General features: G+C 53.3%; 1 protein-coding gene across 2 annotated transcripts in view; it reads right to left on the reverse strand.

The window, feature by feature from the left end:
- The window catches only part of Dpp6 (dipeptidyl peptidase like 6), a 624,061-nt gene that overhangs the window by 31,075 nt on the left and 572,636 nt on the right, over positions 1 to 20,350 (reverse strand). For both annotated transcript variants that reach the window (XM_027943387.2, XM_071610694.1), the window contains exon 17: positions 5,162 to 5,209. In XM_027943387.2, the coding sequence (XP_027799188.1) occupies positions 5,162 to 5,209 (48 nt within the window). The remainder of the gene's footprint in view (positions 1 to 5,161; positions 5,210 to 20,350) is intronic.

The raw sequence follows: 20,350 nt of genomic DNA on the forward strand, positions 1-20,350 counted from the left end.
ACGGGGGCGAGCGGCTGGCTGCCCACTGTCCGCCTCCCCGTTGCTCCTGGAGTCCCTGCAGTGGCTTTGCAGTCATGAAGGAGTGTGACTGACCTGACCTCCTGAGGCCCGCGGCTGGTCTGTGAAGCACTGGCCCGTCTGAGGTGGACGCCAACCCCGCTGTGGGCCCCTCACCCGCCACAGAGGCTGTGACGAGGTCCTGCTGCAGCCCAGCCACCCCACAGATAAGAGGCTGCTGCTGAGAGCAGGGCCCAGCACATCAGCCTCCGGCCTCCTCGCCGGGACCAGTTTGACGGACAAAATGAAAACAGGGCATTTGTCCACCAGGCGTCACAGCTGGGCAAGATGGGAGTCACCTCACCCAGAGAGTACCTGGGGCCGGAACTCAGAGTGCTGGGTTTGGCGCTTCACGGGGGCTGCAGCCCTGGGTTCTCACTTCCAGGTGGCCCCAGGTCTGCTCCTGCAGGTGGGGATCCTGAGGTGAGGCAGAAGGAAGTGGGGGGCAAACCTGGGGCCCCAGGGTTAGTGTCCTGCTCCAGTGACCACCTACAGGTCCCGCCATCTCCCAGGGCCGCACTGGGACCGGCCCTGCACCTGCAGTGGAGGGGAACTGAGGGACGGGAGCTAACACCGAAATGGTCTTCTCAAAGTCTCAGCCCCTGGAGCATCTGCGAGGTGGCCTCTTGCTGTCTCTTCCTTCCTTCCTTCGCTCCTCTCCTCTCTGCAACTCTCTCTCCTTCCTCGCCTTGAGCAGTTGGAGTTCCGGGAGGAACAGGGTCCCCACCGTCTTGCCGCTCAGACCTCCATTGCTCATCCGTACGTAGGCGGAGCTGCTCAGCTTGTCCCACCCGCCCGCCCGCCGTGGCTTATCACAGGGGCAAGGAGGGCCGTGGGGGTGAGACGCTTTGCCATGCGCCGCTTTGTCTCTTGCTTTTCTGCCTGGAGCAGACCCTACACTCCGCAGTGTAGGAACCACGTCTCTGCCTTCGAAGCCCCGCTTCCTCCTGCTCCACCCTCGGGCCCTCGAGCTTCAGTTGGAGAGCCCTCCTTGAGTGTGTGTCCCTCTCCGTGGGCCACACTGGACCTTCCTGTCTGCTCCTCCTGGTCCTTTTGGAGAAAGCCTGCCTGGCCTGCAGGAGAGAAGGACCAGGAGAGAACCTCAGACCACAGGGAGCCAGACAAACGGGGGAGACTCTGGGCACACCCCTCAGGCCCGGCGAGGCGGCCAGGGCCCCGCTGTTCTCTGTCCTCCCTCTCCTCCCCACCCCTGGGCCTCTGGTGTCCTTATTCCTGGGCGCGCAGCTTCTCCTGTGTCCAGGGCACCCGTGTGATGGGGTTCTGGCGGAAGTGACGAAGTCCACCTCCACACTTCCACACAAAGGGAGGGAGGCAGGCTTGCACCCAGGCTCGTCCAGGAGAGCCCAGCGTGGGAACTGGCCGTGGCGGGCGTGGAGTAGAAGCCCTGTGTTGTCATGAGTCGTGGGTTGAATTGTGTCCCCCCAACGACGTTGGAGTCCTAGCTCCTGGAGCCTGTGACTGTGCCCTGACTTGCCAACAGGGCCTTGCAGACGATCAGGTTAAGATGAGGTCACCAGGGAGGGTCCGATCCAGTGTGACCGCTCTTACAGTAAGGAAAGCTGGGCAGAGACACAGGACGGACGTGAAGGGAAAGCGCAAACTGAGGACAGACAAGGACCAGCCAAGGAGCACCAAAGACTGCCAGAAAGTCACCAGAGGGGAGAGGGCCTGGAACAGTCCCCCCCAGGGTCAGTAGGGACTAGCCCTGCTGCCCAGGATGGCAGACTCCAGCGGCCAGGATTGGAGACAATGAACGTCTGTGGTTTATGATGCCCAGTGTGTGGCACTCTGTGACAGCCCCCTGGGGACCTTGCACCCTAGGCTGCTGGTATGGCAGCAGCGATTCCTGTGGCTGCTCTCACTTAGCAAAAAATCCTGAGATGGAAGGGACCCAGGTAAGAGATGCTGCCCAGCATTCTCTGCAGACAGGCCTGGCCCATACCAAGCTGTGGGCAATAGGATGAGGCGGGAAGCCCTGGGGCACTGCAGGAGGTCAGCCTAACGGGACGATGGCGGCACAGAAGCTCCCACCTGTCCTTACCCTTGGCCCCCATCCAGTCTGGAGCCTTTGGATGAGGGCTGCCAGCCACATATGCGCCGGCAACTGCCCAGGGCCCCACAGCCTCTGAGTATCACTCAGAAGATAAGCCGATAAGCCATGGCTGTTCTGGGTCTCCTGGTGACACTGCCAAGTGCAATGCTCAGCACCAGAGGGGTGTTTGTGTCTTATGAGAAGCCTTCTTGCAGCTGCACTGTGCCAGCCTGCAGGAGGAAGGCGGAGGGTGGGGCTCAGCTACTGCACAAGGTGGGAAGAGCGGGTGCTGGGGTGTCTTCCTGGCCCTAAACTGCAGAGTCTGATGTGGTGGAGACTGAGCCCCTATTCTCCTCCTGAGGGAGATGCTGCCACCAGGGCAGCCACACCTGATCACTCTGGGGCTGATCCTTGAGGAGCCTGAATTCTCCCCGGCACGGAGGAGGCCAAGGGCAGCATGAAGGCACCGCAGAGCTGGCAACAGGCTTAGGAGACGAGTGCAGGGTGGCCGTGGGCCTGGGCCTGCCCCCCACTCGTGCTCAGAGGGCTCTGCACACTGCAGTGTGGCATCCCTGCCGCCAGGGCTTTGCTCATCAGTGCTTTGCTGAGACAGAGCCCAGCTGTGCCACTGTTAAGTTTGGAGGGAATTCTATTCTTCTTTCTCTTCTGTCTGCGAAACCAAGAAGAACGAAGGCTGGCGTGTCCCACCAACCTTGTCTGTGCACACAGGGCTTCTTACTTCTCATCCCATCAGGTCCTTTCTCTGCCTCCGAGAGTCACAGTCGTAAAAGTGACAGCTCAACTGCATACAGTCACTGCTCCGTGAAGATGTCTCTCTATTTATGGAGTGCCACTGTGGAACTCCGCTGAGAGCCAGGCTCTCTTCTGAGGGTACTGGTTAGATGGACTGGTTCATGCAGCCCGGCAGCCCAACAAGTGAAAAGGAGCCATTGTTTGGTTTCCCGGTTAATAAAATGTACAAGGATTTCAAGAGCATTCCTATACTGCCCTCGCTGGGCAGCTGGTAAGTTTTTACGTGAACCCCCTTCCAGAGCACTGCACCCCACCCTGCACATATAACTTTACTTATATAAACGAAATAAATAAATGCTTCTAAGTGAGGGCAACACATATCCCAGGTACAGGTCGGCTTCACTGTCATTCACACCTGACCTTGGAAACTAGGCTGGCTTGACCCCCAGGGCCACTCCCCAGATACGCTCCCTGGGCTTCAGGACTCCTGAAGGAGTAATCACAGCTGGCTGGAAAGTGGCTCAAAAGTCAAAATACCGCCTCAAAAAGTAGGTGCTATGGCAACCCTTGACCTGCGTACATTAATAAGAGGATCCCCCGCCCCTGAAAGAAGTAGGTAAAAGCATTTCAGTGAGTGGCCCTTGCAGGAGGAGCGATGCCATGGGTTCCAAAGCCTAGAGAGTGTGGGTGTCTTTTACCAGGCCACAGGTTTTAGAAGGAACATTTAAAGTTGACATGATTAATGGGCCACAGGGGGTTACAAATCAGTTCATAGGGTTCCGTGTCCTCCCTGGTCCCAGGGTAGCGTCCCGCAAAGCTAGGAAACTGCAAGGTAGGTATGTTGGGGTACCCACCACCGTGCTCAAATCTCACCAGACCATCAATTGTTAAGAAAGGAAAAGACCCACAGAATGTCAGGAAATGACTAACAGATATTGAAAATGCACGGCGCGCGCATTCTGAGACAAGATGCACAGCGGGCACTGTGGACGACGATTGGATTTTTAAAGTGAAAATCACAGCTAGATCTACAAATGAGCATTTTTAAGAGCACTGTCACAGGGGCGTGTCTGGTGGAGCCACAGATGACAGGTTTTGGGGTGCAGCTGCAGTCCCACTCTGCAGCCAGCCTCCGGGAGGGCTCCCCTGGCTCTGCCCTGCACCACCAGAGGGAGAAGGTGGGCTGGGTGGGGAAGCCCAGAAAATCCCTCTGGAGTCCTTCTGGGGACATCGACCCCTTAGAGGTATGTCCCAGATCCCCAAACCTCCCAGGCCCCCCGAGTGTCCTCCAGAAGGCTGGAGGAAAGGCCTGGAAGCAGGTGCACCTTCACCCCAAGCCCACGCCCTCTGGGCTGACAAAGGCCTTGCAGCACCTTCTTCCACTTGCTCCCTTCCATCCTGATGCCCCTTTTGACTTTCTGTTTCATCTAAATGGCATCATAACCTATTAATTTATTTCCAGTATTATCATCATGGATGCTTGAATTTCTCAAGGTTATTTACTGACTTGGCAGATTGTCACCCTCTCTGAGATGGCTTTCTAAGTGCTCTCTTTACCCACATCTTTTACTCACTTTTGGATGTTTTAACCAGAAACTGGCTATTGGCCTGACTTTCTGCTGGGTATCGTCTGAGGGCCCCGTGGGAAGGAGGAAGGTGGGGAGAAAGGCAGGGCCTTCTTGGGGTCAGGAAAAGTGGGGTCAAGAGCAGGACAGGGCCAGTTTCCTCTACTGCCAGGAGCTCCTCCCAGACCCTGGAAGCTCCATGAATTGGCAGAGACACCCTGCTTGGTGGCACTCCTGATGCTCCTCTGAGTCCTCTCCATGGACCTTGACCTTGGCCTCTGCCCTGCCAGTAGCCTGCACCGCCCAGTTTTAGCAAGTGCCCTGCTGAGTCAGTTCAGCCTGAGCCTCACGCCCCTGAGGTCCGATCACCCTTTGCCATCTGAGGTCTGAGTCCTTGGCCCATCCTCAGCAAGAGTCCCACAAGGACAGGCAGCCTCCAGGCACCCACAAGCCTGGTCCCAGGGCAGGGCCTCAGGGGAGGACGGTCAGAAGTCCCTGGAGGCTGGCTGTTCAAATCCATGCAGCCTTGGCCTCCCTCCTGACTCTCTCAGACCTCCAGGCCCAGCCCTCCTAGGGTCAACTCCACCTTCATCATATTGGATCAGCAAGGTCTGTTCTGAACTTCGGGACCTGGCTGGGCTGTCTCTGGTGAGAACACTGGGGGTTGGACTCTCTGGCTTTCTTGCTTCCTTTCTGCAGAATCTCAGGGAGACGGTAAGACACAGGCACTTACTTTTCCTGTCTGTAGCGTTGTGCACGGTCACAGTGGGCACTCCAGGACCTGCATGGGGAAGGGCGGGGAGCCAGAGAGAGACAGAACAGAAATCATTAGTTCAGCTGAGCACGGGGAGCAAGCAGACGTTCCCTACTATGTGCAGACTATCGAGTCTGGAGAGCCCAGCTCCGCGCAGCAGTGGCCGCAGAAGGCCCGTGTGGCTCTACTGAAGGTTTTCAATTTATGGTGGTGCAGAGCCACAAGCATGCGGCAGGAGTTACGCTTTGAATCTGGATCTCTTCCAGTGCTGCAGTGTACCTCATGGTCCTCCCTCGCGATGCTGGGAGGTGGTACGGAGCCAGAGCCCCCTCATCGCTCCTGTGGTCACAAGGGGAGATGAGTCTGCAGAGTACCAAGGTGCTGGGCTAGGATGGGTGCTAGGTGAGGGGTAGTCGATGAATCCTGCACTTTTAAGATTTCTAAATTAGGATTAGTTTACAGGGACATGATCTCATCGTGCATCCAGGAGCATCTGTGTAAATGTTTAGATTGTTGTCATGACATTTCATGCAGCATCTTGACGGGTTTTTGTACGTGTGACCTCATTCATGCTATCCAGGCACAGAGCGCTGTGGTGGCTTCCTGGAGTCCTCACACATTCTCAAGACCTTCTGAAGAAGGTGTCTGTCTCTGCTGGACCCCGGAGGCAGCTGCTCCAGGCCCTGGGCCCCTCGGGCACTGTGCACGGAGGTGCTGGGTGCAGGCTGCAGGGACAGTGTCACGCTTCGATGGCCCCTTGATCCCTTTCATTTGCAGCTTCCCAGCTCCAGGTCTGTCGCACTCTTGGGGGAAGCAGAAAGGCCAGTTCAGGACATGGTGGCCCCTGGGCACCTTCCTCTGCAGGTGATTTCTGTATTCTCTTCAGCAAAAGGAGAGTCCAGAGAAAAAGAGGGGGGTTTCTGAAGTTTTGTCACACACAGACAGCAGGCCAGGTGCCCTTTCTAACCCCCTCTGCCACTCTCCTCCGCCCTTTCCTCCTCTTGCAGGGCCAGCTATGCCCGCTGGTCCCCATGGGGCTGACTGTCCTGTGGCCTGACGAGCCCCGCCCCCCACACTGGCACAGCCTGTCAGTCTCTGATCTACAGCCCTCTCTGACACCCCGTCCAGAGCGGCAGCCAGGATGTGGCCAGCCTCGGCCCTGGCTCACTCCCCTTCCCTTCCTGGAGCTTGATGCCACACGCTGTCACAGGGTAGCCTAGAAGTCTGACTGTCGCACTGCTGTTCACTGCCCTTCCCCCTGACCGTGCCAGGACCCGGGCTCCACAGCTGTCAGGGACTCGTCCTGTTCACTGCTGTGGCTTTCAGCCTCCTGGAAGGTGGCTGGATGATGCTGAGTGGGCCACACAGAGCACGCGGGAGGCAGGGAAGGCTGCCCTCTGGCTGGGGAGGGAGGGGGGGCTGAGGGCAGGAGGAGACTGGGCTGTGTGGGCACCATGGCCAGGCGGCTGCCTGCGTGCGGCTTCAGGCTGGGGCTCTGGGTGCTTGGAGCTCCCGGGGGCTCAGCAGAACTCGTGATGTTTGGGTAGAGAATTGGCTGGAGTTCTGGGAGCCCCCCCATACTTCTAAGGCCACACGCCGGAGCTGAGAGCCATGGGTCTGCTGTGGCCTCTGTGACTTAGAGGCCTCCTGCAGAGGCTAAGAGTGGACCTCCTAGTCCAGACCTGGAGAGGACGCTATGGAAAAGCAAAGCGTCCTTCACATCGACAGGCAAGGTGGGGTAGGTCAGGCTGGGGCACACTGACGGGCAGGTCCCAACTGCTGAGAGACATGGACTGTGGCCATACCAGCTCTGGACATCACAGCAGATGCCTGATTGCCCAGGAACTGGACGCAGACCCCATTCAGTGCACTTCAGAGTCTAGGGGGTCAGGGGCCTTTCCCTACACTGGGCCCCTCCCCATTCACCCAGCAGCAGGGTGGGTGGCCAGGTAAAATGCAGGGTGCCTGACTACACATGGCTCTCTGGTAAATAACAAATATTTTCTTTGTATTAATATGTCCTTGCAGTATTTAGGACATATTTCTAAAAATATTTGTTGTTTATCTAAAATCCAAAAGTAATTGGGCATCCTGTTTTTTAACTGGCTGATTCCAGCCCCACTAGCTAGGAGGGACGATGGCTGAGCTTCTGAGATGGCGATCACTGAAGGGGGTCAAGTGCTAACAGTGGGTTTAAATTATTGAGGCAAACTAAGTTCTTCAGCAGGAGGATCCCTTTCCCCATGGGGAGCCAACAATGGACGAGCAGACCAGTTATGGAGAAACAAAGAGCCTACATCTATTTCCTCTGCACATTTCAGGGTGAGTAAATTTGCAAACAGAGCATATCCTGTGCTCTTATTAATAATGTAAACAGCTATTATTTATTTAGTGCCTCCCATGTCAAAGCCCATTGCTAGATGTTTCATACGAATGATTTCTAGCCCAATCTTCACAACAGTTCTGCAAAGTAGATGTTTCTAACCTGATTTACAGACGAGAAACACAGGTTTATGGCTTTAAGTCTTCTGTCTCATCCACACAGTAAGGAAGTTTCTGGGCTTGGGTAAGTCCCTGCTCACTTTCTGATTCACAAACTTAATACATTTCCCCAAAATTCAAATACTGAAAAAAGGGATAAATGACAGGTGGAAGGCCCACCTCATTGCTCTTCCAGAAGCAACCTCAGTGTTTCTGGAATGTTCTGAAATGTTTATCTGCATACAGGTGGTCATAGTTACACATAAGCAGATATTTTAACACAGAGAAAAAATAACATAAAAGTGTCTCATGCCCATCCGTAAACTTTACCAAACATTAATCTTGACCTGTACTTGCCCTAGTTATTTATTTATTTATTTTTTAAAAATAAAACGTAAGGGATAGATTTGCGATCACCTGTGCCATCTTTCTCTGACCTCTGTAGAGCTGTAGAGAAAGCACAGGGGCGCACCGCCTGACACGGGGCTGGGTGGCCAGGTTTGACATGAACATAAAAGCACGGGTGACAGAAGCAGAAATGGAGAGTGGGATAGCATCCCGCAGCAGCTCCCACAGCCAGAGCCTGGGAGTCACCGACAGGGAGAGGCACGCAGAGGGGACAAAACACTGGAAAGCACACATCTGACGAGGGTCCTGTGCAGAATGGGTGAGAAATCAGACAACTCCATTTTAGGAAGACAACCCTGTTAGAAAACGGCAAAGGACTGAATAGACATTTCTTGAAAGGAGATATACACATGGCCCAGAGCACTTGGAAACCTGCTCGACGCCATGAATCATGGACGTGCACCTCAAAACCACACTTGGCTTCACCTCACACCTGGTAGAATGGCTTTTATCAAGAGACGAGGGATAGGTGTTGGAGAGAACGTGGAAGAAGGGGGCCTTGCTCACGCTGGCGGGAACGTCAGTGAGTACAGCTGTTAGGCTCCCCAACAAATTTAAAATAGAGCCACCATATGATCCAGCCCTCTCATTCCTGGGTACAGATCCAAAGAAAATGAATCAGTTTTAAAGAGACAGCTGCACCCCTCGTTCATTGCAGCATTACCCACAACAGCCAAGACAGGGAAACAGCCCGTGTCCACCAGTGGATGGATGGATTAACACCATGTGGTGGACACACAATGGGACACTATTCAGCCTTCAAAAGAAGGAAAGTCTGTTCTTTGTGAGACCATGGATGAAATTGGAGGATGTGATGACATGTGATGTGAGTCAGGTGCAGAAAGCCCCATGTTGCATCATTTCACTTACAGAATATAAGACCCTAGAACTGAGAGATGGAGAGCAAGACGGTGATTACCAGGGCCTGTGGGGAAGGGGGAATGTTGGGGAGCCACTGGCCAGAGGGTGAAAATCTCAGCTAGGAGGGAAGAGTTGAAGAGACCTGTTGTGCAACACGGCGACCCGGTATTCTTGAAAATGTAAAGAAAAAGTAAGCCACCTGTAGCATAATACACCGTGTCTCAAGGCGACATACTTCGTATCGTCTTGGTATCGAGGCTGACAGCTGCAGGAAGATGAGGCCCAGTGTGCAGGAGTGGGTGGAACAGAGACTTTGGAGCAGAGCTGAGCACTCCTGTGAGATCTGAAGGCTCCCTGTGCTGGGGCCTCACAGGTCCGCAGCGGGAACAGACTCAGGGGGACCTGCAGGCGCAGGGAGTGGCACGTTCATGTGACAGCTAGTGCAAGAAGTAAACAAAAGGTTCCTGGGCTACTGATTAGCAGGATGGCTGATGAAGGCCCAGTGACCCCCATGCGGAGGGCCACAGAGCGGGCAGGGTGGATGAGAGGCCATTTACCGCTGACAAGGACAGATGGGAAACAAAGGCCAGTGAAGACCTCAGGGGAAGAGGAGTGGGCACTGTGATCACCGCCACGTGAACACACACGTTTATGAAGGTGCAGAGCACTAGGCTGTGTGACAATGCAGAGCTGTGCTAGTGGCAGAGGGAGGGGTGGGGGGTGGAGAAGTACGGCGGCTCTCACAACCTCCAGGCAGGGGTCACTCACGTCCCTCTCGTGACCTCGGCCAGCGCACATCACCTGGCCCAGTCTGATGGCAGTGGAGCGTGCCGAGTCCCCATCTCCTAAGGAGACTGTGATCCCATGGCAGTGGGGGTGATGCCTTCCAGGCAGGGGGTGAACACGGGGGACCCACGGCCTCCCACCAAAGGCAGAGCAATGCACGTTGAAGCAAATATCGTCCACCTGCCCTTGTGCAAATAGTGCATAGAGGTGCCGGTTATCGTTTTTGAAGACTTTTTTTTTACCTAATGGGCAAATATTTTTGAACATTGTCAAGCCCCTGAGTGGGGCAGGATGTCTTCCCACACGTGCTGGGCATTTGCGTCTCTTGAGTGTCCCAGCTCCAGTCCCATTTCAATCACACTGTGGCTCATTCTTACCAGTTTGGGGTCTTGGGTCCTTACCATGCTGCTGCAGATAATTCTCCTGCTTCCTTTTAAGGCCCAACAGCACAAATTAGAGCATTTATTATGCTGAATTGCAACTTTAAAAAGTGTAACCACTTCCACTCCACAGACAGGAGGGTACACAGGCGGAGGGCGGGGTCGGTCTCCCCCACTGCCCACCCTCTATCCCAGAGTGAGTGCTGGGCACCAATGTGTGTGTTACGGATTAACGGCTAATGAGTGAATGACCTTCTAGTCACATACATGGTATGACATACCGAGGTAACAAATTTAAATCAGGCTAAGGAAAGCTCTCTTGAGACCATTCTGTGTCCTGTTTTTAATAATTCAGGTTGCTGTTTCTCTGTCAATACTTATGGTGCCCCTTGACATTTCCACTAGCGTCTCTCCGTTTACAGAGCTTAAGCGGTGCTCTGTGTTCTCAGAGCCACATCACAGCCTAGCCACCTCCCGTGTTGTTTTAATACAGCACACTTCTCTAGACTTGGTGCAATATACAGAAACACCACACTCAAGGAAAAAGGCAGCCAGGCTCCTGTCACTCTGTGTCTATTGATTATAACCAAGCCCCTTCCAGACCGCCCAGGTTCCTGCCCCTACTCAGAGGTCCTGACAGGTGCCCAGGTCTGTGACGCAGCTGCCCTGTTCTCTCCTGAAGGTGCCACCACCTCCCCCCTGGCTCAGCGGTGTAGACCCACTGCTCAGTCCCTGTGAGTCACAACACCTCCCACTGGCTTCGAGATTTCTACGGTGGTTAGGCTTCTGCAAATTGGCAGACGATTTAGGAAAACACCTCAATCAAAATGGATTTTCTCCTAAGGAATAAAGAACTGCAGGAAAATTCTAAATTGAAATCAGATACTTGAGATTTGTGAAACTTTGTGCAGACCTGTGCTGGAGCTTGGCTGAGATTTCCCTGAGAAACAAAGGAACACACAAAACGCATGAGTAGTGTGCTCAGGAATTGTGGGGACTTTTACATAAAAGGGGGGAACTTTAAATCCCTTTCGAATAGCCAGGGATGCTGTTACCAATGAGGCCGTGGGGTTTTACCCTGAAGTTTTAAGTCGGCCTTCACTTCTGTTCCATTAAGGCCATGATCTTATGAACATCTGGCCCCAAACTAACTTTTTTTAAGTTAGGGTTTGTACAGAAGAAAGCTTTTCCAGTGTCCTGTGCCTGCCACTCCAGTGCTACACACACCGTTACTGTGGGGAAACCTGGACACTGTTGCTTTTAGCCTCACAGGTGGCCAGAGCCTTAGAGGACCCTGCTTAGCTGCTGTTCTTCCGACAACTCATACTCCTAGTTTCTTTTTGTTGGCAAACAATTAAATTCAGCAACTACATGCTGCAGCTCTCCCAGGTGTAAGACACAGAGCTTGATCCAAGGGAAACAGAAATGAACGGAATATTTGCCACCAGAGAACTCAGAGTCCACAGGGGTGACAGACACACAAAGGGTCACCTTGATGCTGGCTCCTGGTCCGCACAGTCATCTGAGGTCCATACATTGGTGGGCATGAGCAAGGAAGTGGTCAGGAGGTCTATGCGCGTGGCCCTGTGGTTCTAGGCGACCGCCTTCCTGCCCAGGGCCCTGGGGCCTGGAGTGCAGACATCAGGGCAGGAGTCTGGGGTCCACCTGGGTCAGAGCAGTGGTGGCCACCACAAAGCCACTGCAGCCAACTTTCCCTGACTGTGCCTGGCCCTGTGCTGGGTGCTTTGGAGACAGCCTCTCAACCTCGCTGGACGGCAGCAGCATGTGCCGCTGGAGACGAGACTGTGATGGACTCTCCCAGGTGAAGCCCTGGCCATGGCAGGGAAAGCCTGAGCAGCCGAGTGCTCCCTGCCTGCAGTGGGAGCACGGAGGAGGGAAGCGGTGAGAACACATGCCGCCGGCCTGCTCCTCCCAGCCCACCCTTCCCGTACTTCACGCTTTTGTCTAGTCCTAGGGCATGGAGGACTGCCCTATTCACTGCAGATGCCTCTGCCCGTCAGGGCCCACGCTCACTATCCAGGTACGTGTGAGTACACTTGAGTGCACTACCAGAGTCCCGTGAGCCTCTGCCAACACATGTGGGGGACGTGGACGTTTTACCATGATTCTCAGCTCTGTCCTAGTGTTTCTTAGGTCCTCAGTAAGTCGGCCTGTCTCAGAGGTGGGCACCTGGAGGCTTGCAGGAAGAACACAAGTGCTCAAACAAATGTGCGGCCCGCTGACAGCAGACAGCTAATTATATTTGTTCACCCTTTGCTAAGGAGGAGAGAACTGCAATAGAAACAACTTTTGGCTGGGTGCAGTGGCTCATGCCTATAATCCCAGCATCTCAGGAGGCTGAGGCAGGAGGATCATGAGTTCAAAGCCAGCCTCAGCAACTTAGCGAAACACTAAGCAACTTAGTGAAGCACTAAGCAACTTAGTGAGATCCTATCTCTAAAAAAAAAAAAATATTTAAAACAGGCACTGGGCCATGTGACTCAGTGGATAAGCATCCCTGGGTTCAACCCCCAGTACCTACCAAACAACAAACCAACCAACCAATGTTTGGCCTTTAAAAGGTTGATTATTGACGCACTATTTTGGCTCAAGCTAAATATCTAATATCTAAATTGTATTGTTCCTGAAGAAGAAAATAAGCAAAGTAAAGACAGTAACTTTATAACCAGCACATGCAGCAGATTTTTACAACCAAAGCCCTCGAGGACAGAGGGGCAAACCTTCTCATGACGTTCAAAGCAGAGTCAAGTAAACAACAAGCTGCCAGTGGAGAATGTGTGCTGTGCGTCTGTTTTCCCTCCCTTCCCTTTTAGACCCTGAGTTTGCACCTGCCTGACCTGAAGGAGCAACGTGACGATTACAGATGAGAATAAAGTGACTGAACAGGACACAAAACCATAAAGGAAAAAAGTCCTCAGAATAAATAGAAAAATTCATGGAGGATGTGGGCCTCCTGTGCTCCCATGTCTGTCCTCGAGGACGCTTATATGACAGATAATTTCCACCAGCAGCCAACCTCCTAGTATGTAAACAATGGAGACTCCGAGGGCCCCCGCAGCCCCTCCTATGGCTCCAGCTGATGAATGGTATGGAGGGCAGCTGTGCGCAGGCGGAGAGGGTGGCTCTGGCCGGGCGAGATAATTGGCAGCGGCCCCGCTGCGCAGACTCCAGATCTCTTTATTTACCAGCCCATGAATAATGGATGCCTGATGCGAGAAGTGTATACATGGAGGGGTATTATCATACTGATAAACAGGGAGGGCCCAGGTACCAGCACTAGTGCAGATAATTAAAATATTTGTTCCAGAGACAGCATTTCCTCGTCAACACCGAGGGCAGGTTTTGTTGCTGTTTGATTTTGAAACCTTGTTATCGCTGACATCAAACCTGGGATTTAGCCCCTCCCCACCGTGCCCCAAGGCAGTTAGTTTTGCTTCAATCCGATTTCATGTCCAGGGAACTTGAAAGCGATTCTGTTTCCCATGCAGCAGCTGAGTGGCATTGCTCAGCGGGGGCCCGGGAGTGGGTGGGTTGTTCTGCAGGCTCTCAGATGATGGGGAAGCGAAGGCACGCCGCCGACTGACTCCGCGGTCTCCGGCAGCTTGCTCCAGACTGCGGGAGACGCCGGGGGCTCCTGACGGGCGTTTTAGGAAGGGAAGCCTTCCAGATCATCTAACAGACAGCAGGCTCTTTCGAGGGCTTCTCTGCACGCTCTTGAAACTCAGCTCACCTTTTTTGGTCGTGGATTCATGGAAGCATCTGGTTTTAGAAACTGTCTGCATCAAGGTCATAGCATCCTCCTGCACCCAGGAGATGTCACATGACCCGGGTGACACTTTTAGGTGTTTCACATAATTTGCAGAGTTCCAAGTATGAGGGACGGATTAGTGTTCTTGGTCCCGAGGGACAAGGACACCTGCAGGGAATGCCGTGCTGGGCACTGGCTGCTTGCTTTGTCTCGCACAAGGCCAAGCCAGCGTTTGGACTGGGACCTCGTGCTCCTATTTCAGGCTCTTCTGTCCATTTCTCTAGGCTCCTCACATCATTCTGACCGTCACAGTGTAATAGCCCTTATCAGTTTTCCACGGTGGGATTCCAGAAGTTCTGCCCTGGTTGTCAGTCAAAAGACTAGATTCTAGATTTCAAATGGCATCCATGTCTCATGTCTTCAAACTTTCTTGGAACTTAGGAACCGACTGTATTTCATACAACTTTGTGTCCCATATGGAAAAATGTTCAGTGACTTATTAATAGTAAGTTGCCAACTGGTAGTTGCTGATTAAATGAATAGATAAATAACTCATCTACAGTACAGTCTCGGGAAATTGTGCACATGGTGAAGTCAGCTCAGAGGCTTTGGCACAAGCTCCTGAATGGCCTCAAAGCTGCCAGTTTTGGAGGTTAGTCTCCCCTTTTAATAAGCACATCTTTTAGAGGATCACCAAGTCAGGGTTTGTAATGCGGATGCTGCGAGTTTGGTGCACAGCATCCGCATTACTGTCCACAGTGAATGCTCCTCGAGTCTCCAACACAAAGATTACTTTATAAGAAGAATCCCAGGAACCTCTGAGCAATGTCCTCATCACGGGTAAGCGCTCAGCTTCCTGAGAAGGATGGGCTCATTGCATTGCAGATTCTGACCGGTGAGGAAATCAGACCCCTTTCAGTCATCACATTGAGTGCTTTGCTGTCAAGGCTGATCTGATCTTGACACAGGAAGGCTGTTTCCACAAGGAGGAGGCTACCCAGACCCACAGAGCTGGTCCTTGCTTGACCTTGTTGACCTTGGCCTTGACCATGTCTGCGGCTATGTGCTGGTCTTCCCCTGGGCCTGCCGGGCAGCTCCCTCATGAACACGGTCTTCAGCCACCGGGCACTGCCTCTCACAGGGTGGACTGGGCACCCTGGCCCACAGTCCCTTGCACTGGCAGGAGCTGCTGAGATTCAGAGTCACCCGCTCTTTTCCCTAGATACCAGGCAACATAATAGGCAAATCACCTCCATCCTCAGCCCCACGTGGCTCCTCAGTAGGTCCTCTCCCCCCTCCATGGCAGTGCCCTCAGCACAGGTCTCTCCTGCACCTCACCGTGGTCCTCTTCAGATCAGGGCCTGGGTTGTTCCCACTGTCCACGGTGAGGTTTGGATCCCAGCAAGATCCAAGAGCTGGTCTCATCACCTGACCCATCACCCTCTGACATGCGGCTCCTGGGCCCCAGCGATGGCCTGGCTCCTCCGTGACGGGCTGAGCTACCGCATACGTTGGCACCTGCCCTTCCCTGCCAGTTCTCCTGCGCATCCTCTGCTGAGTCCTCAAGATGCTGCAACGCCTTCCCTGCAGGGCGGTTCTGACCTTTCCCTCCTTGTCTGCAACCTCAGCCACAGCCACACAGCTGTGGGTGCTGATCACACCACGATACCACGGCCCACTCTGTTCCACGTGCTTTGTGTGTATCCGCTCACTCATTCCTTAAAATGACCCCACGTAACAGGCACTACATCCACCCTCAAATTGCAAACTGAATAAACCACGACACAGAAGTGTGTGGCAGTGCTGGCATTTAACCCGAGCACATGGGCAGACGCCGTCCCCACCTGTAAGGTCCACTGCCCCTCCCTTTGCCACTAGTCACACTTACTTAAATGATAAGAAGCAAGCAACCTCAGGGCTCACCCCAGCTGCACCAGCTGGCTCAGTGACCCGAGCCAGTTATTGGGCTGGCCGGCCCTTGGTTTCCTCCTCTGTGAGTGGGAACACCACCAATGCTCAGAGCGTGCCGAGCACTGAGTGAGAACTCGTGCAGGATGCCTGGCTCCTCAGTCCGTGTGTGTGGCCAGCGTCCCTGCAGTGCTGATCCTCCATCCCAGGGACCTGGCTGCAATCCTCAGGGCTGGCACCACAGTTCGTGAGACCTTTGAGATTGGCATGGTCCCCCATCCCAGGAAGGTCATCTACAAGGGACATGCAGAGCTCCCAGTTGTTTAGTCCTGCCTGTCCTTGTGGGCCCAGGGCAAGCTGCCCTCACGGAGCTGCCTGGACCTCCCCATCAGGCAGGGATGGCCCCATTCGGTCTGCTCCCCAGCCCCCGGGCAGCTGCCTGGCTTCCTTCTACTTGCTGCCCCTCTGTCTTATCTCTATAGTGAAATTACTGGGCATTCGAGGCAGGGACACTGTAGTGGGCATCTTGCCCCCAAATCTGCAATTAAGTAAGCCAAACCCTCTCTGCACTGTCACGCGGGTCCTGCCGCAGTTGATTTCTATTTCCTTCGGGAGACTGTCTGATTCCTTAAGCTTTTGCCCTTACGGTTCCTTAATCTGCAAGTGAAGCACTGGTCCAGATTAGAGGTCTCCAAAGGGAGCCCTGAAAGTCCCCGGAGGCACCACTCTTTCCAGATCAGGATTCTCAGGAGTTTCCTTTTGAAGTAGGGCTCCGTGACTTAACACAAGACTGAGAGTGTTTGGATTGGAGGATCTTTACACTTCTTTCTGCCCTCACCTTCCATGAATCAAAAATCATTCCCAACTTCTCTGGCTGGAGATTGTCAATAACTGGTTTGCTGCTCGTCAAGCCTTTCAGCTTCCTCTGAGTCACTGTCCCTGAGACCCTGTGTCATGTGGGCAACTCAACCCCCAAGACCTTTGAGGACTATCCTAATGTGCCTGCTGCAAATAGAATCCAGAGTCCCCTGCATACATAGCCACATATTTTAGAAATAAATGAACAATTTTTTAAAAAGTCTTAGCTCTCTTGAGGGAATGCAATAAAAGAAGTCTTATTTTCTTTGCTTTGGGATGGAGTGGTAGATAAAGAAGTGAGGGGAAAAGAAACCATACAGAGGTTGGGTCATGGGTAATAATCGCCAGTACTGAGCAGAGAAGGAAAAAATGAGCCACGATACTCCTATAAAACAGAGTAGATTACGTGTGTGTACAAGTGTGTGAATGTGTGTGTACATGCATGTGTGTGCATGTGTATGTGAATATGTGCCTGTGTGTGGGTGTGAGCACATGAATGCATGTGTGTGAATATGCGTGCGTGCATGATGCATGTGTGGGGTACACACGTGTGTGGCTGTGTGTGGCTGTGAGTGCACATTGTATACAGATGTGCCCAGGGCTCCTTCCTTAAATTCATTCTTCAAATATTTTTGTTGTTAAAATCTCTTCCTCTCTATTTCCTCCTCATTTTTTACATGTCAGTGAGCAACTAAGAATAATTTAAACAAAACTAATGATGTATAACGCCACAATGAAATATTTTACAACACGTTTGTGAATGCTCTGTGGAGAGGAAGCAGAAATACCATGTGAACAGCCGAAAGAGTGACAATTTTAATTAATTCCCTCCCACTCTAATAACCATGTTAAGTGTGACAGGACAGACATTCCCTCTTAGATGCCAGTGTCCTCACAGACACGACTGTTCTCTGAGGCCCAGCTCTTCCTGGGTGGGACACGGTGGGACAGACTGCGTGTGTCAGGAGGGGGTCTTCCAGAGAGAGGAGCCAGTCAGCCAGACACAGGTCTTCCCTGCCAGGGGCTCCTGTCGAGTGAGCGGTGCCGCAGGAGAGCGGCTGCGTGGGCCGGTGCAGGCGCAGAGGTAGACGTGTGGCCGTGATTGGAGATGGCCCCAGACAGGGTCCTGGCCAGCTTTGGTGCCTCAGTGGTGAGTGGAAGGCTGAGGAGCCACAGGAAGAACGGTCCTGAGGGCCGCAGTGTGCCCGCGGCTCACAGCTCTGCCTGCTGGACACACTCCCTCACAGCCACGGAGGCCTGTCCTCCTGCCGCTGCTCAGGCATGGGGACGGCTGGTGAGCTCATCAACTGTAAGGTGAAGCTCTGACTCCAAACACGTTTGCAGAGACGGCAACAGCCACTCTGATTTCAGAACAATTAAATAAAAAGAACGGGTCTTGGAGGCAGAGATAGTGCTTTGTGCACCCTCGAGGGCAGCGGCTCTCACACTGTGGTGGTGTAAAGTAATCAATAAAATCAGTCAGAGTGTCAGTTATAGGTTATAGATTAGTAAAATAATATAGATTACAGATATGGTAAGTGAGATAAGGCAGTTATAAAGTAAGAACTGTCATAGGCAGGCCTAAGACCCCATTTTGCTGCCTTCTATAAAAAAACTGTTATAAGAGCTGTTTCTGAGGAGCTGAAATGAAAGCTGTTTTCTTATAAAAATTGTTTTTCTGTACTTTGTACTCCACAAACTGTACCCTACTCAGGATGCAGCGGTGGTCGTGGGGAGCTACATTCTGGGTTTGAGTGCACTTGTGGCTATATTTGACTGTGCAATAGATTCTTGGCCCGCCGACCCCTGCTCAAACTCAGGCTACGGTTGTCTAGCACCTGCTTGAACCTGGAAATGTGGTTAACTGAACTGCAAAGCTGATTGCCTGTTTTCTACCTTCTGTGCTTGCTTGCTTGCTAACTGGAGAATTCCTGTTCTGCTTAGGGCTCGCAGGCCCCGCTTATTATTGTTTCAGTCTCTGTGATCGGCTGACTTGCATGATGCTAGGGGAAGCCCCTGAGCTGGGGTTTTGGTCTTTAAGTTCCCAGGACACAGGCCAGGAAGCTGCTGTTCTCCCACAGAGCTTCAGTCCCTACGGGTGGGTGACCGTCCCTGGCCAGGTAAAGAAAGCTCTCTTTGATCTGAATTCAGACTTAGTGTTTTTGGAAGCGGCTCCATAACAACACTGGCCGCAGTTGGGGGCTGGGTGAAGCCAAGGCCGTGGGCGCCGCCCGTGTTTCTGATTCAGAGGGTTTGAGAGGGGCCTCAGGGTCCACCTAACAGAGCCCAAGCACAGCTCAGGGGGATGCGCGGCTCCAAGGTGACAGCAGCCTGGTGCTCAGGGGAGGCTTTCAGAGGTGCACTTGGGGACGGCCTCCTCACAGAGTCCCGCAGACTGTGTGTCTTGGACAGTGGAAATTACTGTCTGTCAATCTGGAAGGCAGACGTCCAGGACGGAATCCACCAGCAAGGCCTGGGGGGCCCTGCTCCCTGAGCCTGGCGGGAAGCCCCCCCCCAGCCCTGGTGGGGCTGCTTTCCTGGACACACACACGCACGGCCCCCATTTCTGCCTCTGGCATCAGAGGGCCTCTTCCCCCACCGTCTGCTCTTGTCCTGTAAGGACACAGTCACACTGCCCGACGCTGGCACCTCCTCCTATTAAGGAGTCACGTCTGCAGCCGTCCTTTTTCCACAAAGGCCGCATTCTGAGTACTGAGGGCCTTGCCCTCGACATAGTTTTGGAGGTGAAATTCTACCCTCAGTGGGGTTGGTCTTACTTTGTCCTCTGAAGAGCCACAGGTGGCACACATGGCCCTGTCTGCATGCTCTCCTCCCCCCAAACCTCCCTGTATGCATCATGCTGGGCTGAATGTCAACACACCCCGTCAGGTCAGTGAGGTACAGCACAGTGGCGGTCACAGTGGCAGTCAGGATCCCAGCAGGCTATCCTGGGTGGCTGTGCCCTGCTAGGATCTCACTTTACTGCAGACACCTGGCTCTATGCCGCATCAAGAAAGCTAGATCACGACCATTTCTGCAGTGAATAAACTAGATTTCCCTTCCTGGCCCTGAACATCAGGATCCCAGAACAGCAGGATAGATGGGCCTTAGTCTTTGGCACGTCCAGGTGGGCAGCCTGGTCTCCATGCCTCACCCCTTGTGTGTACAGCCTGAACAGCAGTGCTGATCCCAAGGACCAAACCAAGTGGACTTTCTTTGTAGTTCTTGGCTATTGTAAGAGAAAAGAAAAACAGAAGCTGATATTAATAGGGTAAATATTCCTTAGCTCTGGCTGGGAGTTCTAGGGAAACAGATTGATGCCATGCTTAAGGCCTGGGGGAGTCTTGGGGTCTGGCTGCCCGGGCTGATAATGCTCCTCACCCAGTGGCTCCTTCCTGTTTCCATTTTTAAACTGTGCTGATCGTCTGACTCGACCTTGAGCACTCTGAAGGCAGATCTTCCCATTGCTCTCTATGTCCTGGGCTGCCCTGGATGGTCCAGCCCAGCCCAGTTCCTCAACAGCCAGATCCACAGGCTATGAAGGCTACCAAGAAAAAAAACAACAAAACTCCTTGTCCACATAGATTTCCTTTGTTCAAAAATTCCCTTGATCCATGAGAAACTTTGGTCACTTCAGTCTGAAACTTAATAGCCATTTTTAACTTCCAGGGCATAGGTCCCTGCAGGCTGTTCAGGTGGCCTCAGGAGCAACCAGCC

Source organism: Marmota flaviventris, chromosome 1 (assembly GCF_047511675.1).
Source record: "Marmota flaviventris isolate mMarFla1 chromosome 1, mMarFla1.hap1, whole genome shotgun sequence".
Lineage (NCBI taxonomy): Eukaryota > Metazoa > Chordata > Mammalia > Rodentia > Sciuridae > Marmota > Marmota flaviventris.